Source organism: Falco punctatus, assembly GCF_963210335.1.
Source record: "Falco punctatus genome assembly, chromosome: 3".
NCBI lineage: Eukaryota > Metazoa > Chordata > Aves > Falconiformes > Falconidae > Falco > Falco punctatus.
The window spans coordinates 48,116,193-48,124,209 of NC_137582.1; the positions used below are offsets into that span (position 1 = coordinate 48,116,193).

Here is an 8,017-nt window from a genome sequence, read left to right on the forward strand (position 1 = left end):
AGTCTTGTCCAACAGTTTTGAATTTATGTTCCAAAATATATTGCAAAATAAAGCTTACAAACTGCACTTCACTGATATAGGTGAGATGGAAAGTTTCTCAACCTAATACAGAATTTCTCCAAAGGAGAGTAAACACAGGATTTTCCTTGAACTCTTGGAGCTCTGCATGGAATTCTTTTTCTAGATACCTGTTAGGTATAATCACAAGTGCTTTTCTTTAGTTAAACAATGCACACATAAAACACTGAGATAAAAACATATAGAACAGCACATGAGATGAAAATCAGGTTTATTAGTGTTGTATCATCTGGGTTTATAGGTACAGAACCTGTTTCTTGGTTTGAAAACTATAATAGATAATCAGGTATCATAGTTCCAAGTCATTAATGGCAAACCACTCTGCATTTGTGTAATAATAAAATACATGTGGCTGTTAGATGTTACTTATTGTATTTTTAAGGCATTAAAACTCACAAATAAACAGCATTAAGACTAAAAGAAGTTTTTGTGTAAATGGGTAAAAACATAAAATTGAGAGCATGCCTGAAAGAGGTCTGAGTAAGAAAAAGATAAGAGTTTTTTCATGATGACTTAAAATGTCCTCACTTGCTTCTATCTGACTGCAAGATTCCAGTATATTTCCTCCAAGCTAATAGCCTTTCTGAAGGGAAAAAAGGCATAGAAAAAAAAACAGCTGAAATTCAGCACATCAGGCCAGCATTCCAATGTCATAACTGATAAAATCACTTTTTTAATTAAAAATAATCTAGAAGAAATCAGGAAAACTGTCAATACTCATCTTTATTCTTACCTTTCTGCCATTAGTGGTATATAGTTTCACAACTGGATATTGCATTAACTCACTCATATAATCCAGAAAGGCCTCAAAGGTTTGTGTATTTTTCTTTCCCAGAACTATGGTACGCCTGAGTCTTACATCCCCATTTTTGAAAACAAGTATCTTTCTGGGAGTTGTTATTTTACTTTCCCGATGGCCAAATCCATCTTCATTCTCCCTTGCTAACTGCACAGCTCGACGACGTGCACTGACAGGCCTACTGATCTGCCAGGGCAGCGGCTTTTTGCTAGCCTGTTCCAGGTTGATGGGCTTCATTTTCCTCTGATGGGAGCAAATATAAGATTTTCCATCTTCAAGATCCTCCAAATTGGTGACACTGTGTCTCCCTTTTGGTGTACTAATATTCCTTACTCCAAAAGGTAATGGAACCCGTTTGGATAAACTATCCAGCAAGGCATCGAATGTTTTGTAAGACCGGTTATTAATGACCATTTTGATCCCATTAAACTGAGGATCTCCACTTTTATAGAAGCAGATCCGTTTTGCCACGACAGGTTCAGTAACATTGAAATGGCGTGTGGATAAAGTCTGTTCACTCTCGGAGGAGTTTGGCTGATTCACCGAATAACTAGTTGAAGGTGTTTCACTCATTTTGACAGCAATCTGGAAGAAAGAAAGAGATGGATTTAAAACTTTTCTTATGACTAGTAATAATATGGTCTTCATTTCAAAGGTGCAGAAAGAGACTTTATAAGAAACCAACAGCATCAAGTTGTGCCAAAAATCATTGGATTTAAACGGATCCAAGCTGTTATCTCTAAATTCCACAAAGACTCCAGTACTGTCAGATTAAGTTAGCATAGCTCTACTTGCAAATATTCCCAAAACTTTCCAAAGTAATTTTAAATCTTTTATCATTTTGGTACAAGAGACTCTTCCTTAGAATAAGGTACATTGTCAGTCCAGAATGATAATTACATGTTTTCTTTCTTGAGGATGAAGTTAATGACAACATTTCATATTTAAGATGTTAGAAAAATCCTTACTAGGAGGGAATAATTTGTGCCTAGGCATAAGCCACATTTAGTCCAAAATAACAAAACTGAAAGACAATACAATTCATTCTGATCTCATATACTGGTTTTATACCAGGGAAAATCCATTGGAGCCAGAGAAAACTATACCAAAATAATGCCCAAGATGTGCTTTTAGAGTGAAGTTGTTTCATAAATTGATGAATCATTTGCTTTTCTATTATAAATTTTATTTTTCATGATACATAAGCCACTACTATATTTACATTTATACTGAGGGATAAACTACTGATTGAACAAGGCTTTTTTAGTAAAAGAAAAGGCTTTAAATCCTTTATAAAGACACAAATATTTTAGGTATTCTTCAGTAGAAGTAGCCTTTAAATTTAAATATGTAAATATCAGGTTTTTAAACAACAGACTGTCTCTGACAATTAAATCAATAGTCTTCACACTTGGAAATAGAGCACTGTTGCTACAGTCTTTCCATTTGAATCCAATCTACATACAGACAGTGTAACAACAACCCTTTAAATGAATAAAATCGCTTTGTATTATTGATTGGATTACTTTGGCTGGAGCACAGTGTTGGAATGGCCAGTCAACTAATCAGCCTCAAGGAAGCAGTTTTAGTGGAGTTCTACTGAAAAGCTGTATAGCTGTCTCAAAGAATATGTTTGTCATCAAAATAGTATAAATTAAATTTTTTGACAATGTCACGTTGATGTAACTGCCATATTGACTAATGGAACAATCTCTCGTGGCTACTACATATTTTTCGTAATGAAGCTATGGCAAACAATATTTTGACAATTTTACTACTCCATACATTACTTCTGAAACTGATAAGAAAATGTGGCTATTTTTCAAGACAGTCAAGGTTCAAATACAGTCAGATTTGACAAGATTTTGTCTTACTGTGTTCTTACAGCTTTTCCAATAATGCACTGTTTTCAGCTTGGGTGTTTTGCCTTCACTAAGAGTTAATAAATCTGTAAATGTTCATTATTTTGAACAATGAGCAGAGCACAAGAAGAAGTGTCTCCTCTTAATACATTTTTTGTGTTGTAAATTGCGGTCATTCTAAGTGCTAAAACTGAAAAATAACCAAACAAGTCTGTGCTAGAATGATGTACACAAAGATTGATTTAGGTAATCACAATTCCATTTAAAATTTTTAAAAAAGTTTAAAAACATTTCTAAAAATATTTTAAAATAAAGATATTTAAAAAAAAAACAAACCCTCTGAGTATTTATTTAAGGAATACGCAGAAAGAAATTTTCAAGCTTGGCTGCAGTGACATACAACCCAGTCCATGATGGCTAGTCAAGTTGCTTACTTTCTGTGGAAGGGAGGAGCTCTATTTCAACTGAAATCACTGAGAACTACAGTTACTCATCTTTTTTGACACATGTATTCATTAGCTGCCTAAATTTTCATTACAATTCTAAACTGAGAGGCTGACAGGTGGGTTAAGACTAGGGACACAATTTGAATCAGCCATTTTACGCTTCATGCATCATTCTGTTTATCCTGATATTCCTAGAGGAAATTTGTAACAGCATTTCTACTGCCACACAAACTTTCTTACTCTCTTTGCAGAGCAAATGTTCTAATCCATTGAAAGCAGCAATGGCAGTAGTAAAGTTCTTGAGTGAACTGGATGCCATGTTACTCCATTTAACTGGCCAAGAAGACCTGAGCTCACTAACAGCATCCAGTTCAGGATCTCTGGGAAAGGGGAGAAAACTGATAAATCATAATCCGTAATGGCCAGAGACAGAAATGAACAGACGTAGGTCCTCAGCTACTCTGTACTACAACTTCTCATCTTTTATGAAAATAGAGTGGTATTTCACACAGGCTGATCAGTCTCATTTCTGTGCCCGGCAAGATCATGGAGCAAATCCTCCTGAAAACTATGTTAAGGCACATGGAAAATAAGGAGGTGGTTGATGACAGCCACCATGGCTTCACTAAGGGCAAATCATGACTGACAAATTTGGTGGCCTTCTGTGATGGGGTTACAGCATGGATGGATGAGGGAAGAGTGACTGATGTCATCTACCTGGAATTGTGCAAAGCATTTGACCTTGTACCACATGACATCCTTGTCTCTGAACTGGAAAGACATGAATTTGATGGCTGGACCACTCAGTGGATAAGGAAATGGCTGGATGGTCACACCCAAAGAGTTGCAGTCAATGGCTCAATGTCCAAGCAGAGATCAGTGACGAGTGGAGTTCCTCAGGGGTCAGTACTGGGACCAGTACTGTTTAACAACTTTGTCGGCGACATGGACAGTGGGATCAAGTGCACCCTCAGCAAGTTTGCTGATGATACCAAGCTGTGTAGTGTGGTCAGCACACCGGAGGGAAGGGATGCCATCAAGAGGGGCCTTGACAGGCTTGAGAGGTGGACCTGTGTGAACCTCATGAAGTTCAACAATGCCAAGCACAAGGTCCTGCACATAGATTGGGGCAAACCCAAGCACAAATACATGCTGGGAAGAGAATGGATTGAGAGCAGCCCTGAGGAAAAAGACTTGGTGGTGCTGGTGGATGAGAAGCTCAACATGAACCAGCAATGTGCGCTTGCAGCCCAGAAAGCCAACTGTATCCTGGGCTGCATCAAAAGAAGCACGGCCAGCAGGTTGAAGGAGGCAATTCTCACAGTCTACTCTGCTCTTGGGAGACCCCATGTAGAGTACTATGTTCAGTTCTGGGGCCCCCAACCTAAGAATGTCAACCTGTTGGAACCAGTCCAGAAGAGGGCCGTGAAGATGATCAGAGGGCTGGAGCACCTCCCCTGTGAGGGCAGGCTGAGAGAGCTGGGGTTGTTCAGCCTGGAGAAGAGAAGGCTCTGGGGACACCTTATAGCAGCCTGCCAGTGCCTAAAGAGGGTCTACAAGAAAGCTGGAGATGCAATTTTCACAAGAGCATGTAGTGATAGGACAAGGAGGAATGGATTTAAACTGAAAGAGGGTAGACCCAGATTAGATATTAGGAAGAAATTCTTTACTGTGAGGGTGGTGAGGCACTGGAACAGGTTGACCAGAGGAGTTGTGGATGCCCCATCCCTGGAAGTGTTCAAAGCCAGGCTGGATGGGGCTTTGAGCAACCTGGTCTAGTGGAAGGTGTCCCTGCCCATGGCAGGGAGGTTGGAACTAGGTGATCTTTAAGGTCCTTTCTAACTCAAACTATTTTATGATTCTGTGATTCTATGATTCATCTAACTGTATGATTATTCACTCTTACAAGAGATAAAATAGGTGGATTTTCTCATGAGACTACTGATAATGATCACTTTTGATTAGCCTCTCAGAAGTTGTTCTGGATATTTGTACTTCTGTAAAACATTCAGTTATGTAGGCATCAACAATTGGAAGAGAAATACAATACATTTTGCATAAAGATAATTATTAGACTGAGTCTTGACACTGTGGAAGTAACAAAATCCAAAACAAACAAGGAGAGAGTACACACATAAATAAAAAAGACAATTTTCATTATAAAAATAAAATAATTTGAATTCACAAAAGTAACTAATAAAAAGAAGTTTTCCTTAGCAAAACAAAATGAGTGATAAAACAAACAGTTTTGGTAGAGAACTGAAAGTTGCATAGCACACCACATACGAAAGAACAGATGGCTGCTTAACATATCATGTATGAAGACTTTCTAATATTAATTTCAATAGTGTAAATTACTTATGCATCTTTCAAATATCTTATAATTGCATCTTACAAATAACATTTCAACAAATGAATAATCAACATATTGTGGAAGTTACTATTTCATATTACAGGTGATCACACTGTAACAGCTTTATTTCATCTTAAACATAGCATCAATTTTCTTACTTAAATTATTGTATTCTAAAGTTAAGAAATAGTTGCTCTTATATGCTATTATATAATACAGTATGTCTATTAAAATACTTTGGCAATCACAACGTTAAGAATTTTATTCTACAAGAAAATCAAACAGATATCAGAATTTAATCTTTTTGCCTGCATTCTCATAAACAAAACCGCTCATTCAAAGTTTATGCACAAAGCTGCTAAATTTTATAAAGACAGTAAGTGGAACATTTTGTTCTAAAATATAACAATATTTCTTATGCCAAATAGCTGGTAAGTATCGCACATAATTTCATCATACTCACCCTCAGTCACATCCTATGCCAACAAAAGAGCAGTTAGTTTGTTTCCAGAGATTTATGAATTGTACATGTAGTTGTCTATGCCATAAGAAATGAACAACCTTAGTCTTACTCCAAGTGTGCTCAACTAGAAAAAACATCATAATCCATTTGCTTAATCTCAGCTAATGTTAATCACCAGACCAGGTTCACCTCAGGTAGCCATTGTTCAGAGCAGTGTCTAACATCTCATTCAGCAAGTCCCTTTATATTATTTTCAAACTCTATTTACCTTTTAAATATTTCATTTGTATAACTTTCTTTTACTTAGATTGCTCAGGAGTCTCATAGAACCACATAAAATAAAAATGTGGATGGGGAACATGGGTGATCTAATCTGTCTTCCTATCAGTGTAGGTTTATCCTCCAGACTAAAATCTTTAGTGATATAAATTTTAACTGTATTAAAATGGAGCTTCTACCACTCACCTTCTGAGACTATTTAGTAACTATCTCCTGGCATTCATCCCTGCTTTTGTTCAATCATTTGGTCAAGATGATCCTCTTTGTGCAAAAGATTCTCCCATATTTTCCCTATTCAGACACCACAGTGAAAATAGTTACAGTTTCTTTCACAACACTCAATAAAACATGATAGTCTGAAGGAGTTTCACCACCTCTGAGACATTCTTCATTTCAGCGTGTTGGAAAAAGGGCAGAGCAATGATTATAAATGTGTGTGAGTATAGTTTACGAAGAGATAAGGAGGGTTACATCTGACTGTAGCTTAACGATACCATAAAATGTGGTGTTTTGTTTTTTTTTTCCAGTGGAAATACTATGTCCCAAGATGGTAACTTCCATCTAATTGTCACCAGATGTATAATCCGATTTGGAGCTTCTTTGCTTAATCAGGATTACAGCGAGCTGTCAAAACTAGCTGTGTAGAACAGTAACAAAAACACTGCTCAGTAGACACTACCATTCCATGGCATGAGTTTTTAACTATTTTCCTTAGTAGAGAAATCAATTTTTATAGAATTTTTAAAATACTGCTTCAGTTCTACTTTCATAAAATGCACAGGTGCAAACAATAAATTATAATCTTGCACAGATATTTTGCTAAAAACACTGCTTTCTTAAATGTTATATTAATATAATTATTTAGTCTTTAATCTACCTTAGCTAATGTGCTGCTTATATTCCAGTCTGTATTCTGTTGTTTATACTTGTTCAGAAGAGGTACAAGTGCAAAATCTATGTATTCTGTGTCTTATAACTTAACTTACAATAATTTTTATAGAGTTGGTTTTCTTTTAGGTGCAGGATTTAAAATATCATTGCTGCTCTCATTAGCATTCCAGTGCATGCAAAGCTGCTTTCATTAACCAGCTAATCCATCAGCAGCTTCCGTGTACCACTGGAATTTGAGACCCAAGAGATAATACTTCTGGGACCTGGTGAAGATGATAAACAAGTGTCACCATTTGACAATGTGAATGCCCCTTAATTCCCTAAGACTTCAAAAGGCTTTCAAAGCTTCTGTCCAGATATAGCTTCTGTCCTCTGCATTTCTTCCTGTACTACAAATGCTCCATATACTTTGAAAAGATAGAAGAAATCATCAGCTTCATAGTAAAAATAGCATCAACAATAATTATGTTTAACTCAGACTTAAAGCTAACAAGCCACAGGTTATCACAGTCCTGTAGCAATCAATATCAACACAAAAGCTCTTTTCTTCCATTCATGTGGGCAGCTTAACTGGCATCCATGGAACTACTAAAATGATGTGATAAGGATTTAACCTTAATATTTGCAAAACAATTGTTCTTTTTATATAAACTATTTGCAAAGAAAAATTGGGGAATATAAATCAGTCCAGAAAACTTAAGAAAGCAAATTCAGGCCACATGAGAAAATGTATCAGTAATTAAAATTGTAGTTGCAAGTTGGATTACAGTTTTTTGGGTTGCTCTCATTCTCACTTTTAAATTACATGCCTGTTTATCTCCAGAACATCTTCAGTTTTCAGTTCTG

General features: G+C 36.4%; 1 protein-coding gene across 1 annotated transcript in view; it reads right to left on the reverse strand.

The window, feature by feature from the left end:
* Nucleotides 1-1,567, reverse strand: part of LOC308060261 (lipoxygenase homology domain-containing protein 1-like) — a gene marked incomplete at its 5' end in the record, with an annotated part of 211,124 nt that extends 209,557 nt beyond the window's left edge. Inside the window, one exon of the mRNA XM_080378728.1 lies at nt 812-1,567. Within this exon, the coding sequence (XP_080234854.1) occupies nt 812-1,567 (756 nt within the window). The remainder of the gene's footprint in view (nt 1-811) is intronic.
* Nucleotides 1,568-8,017: the final 6,450 nt, after the last annotated feature.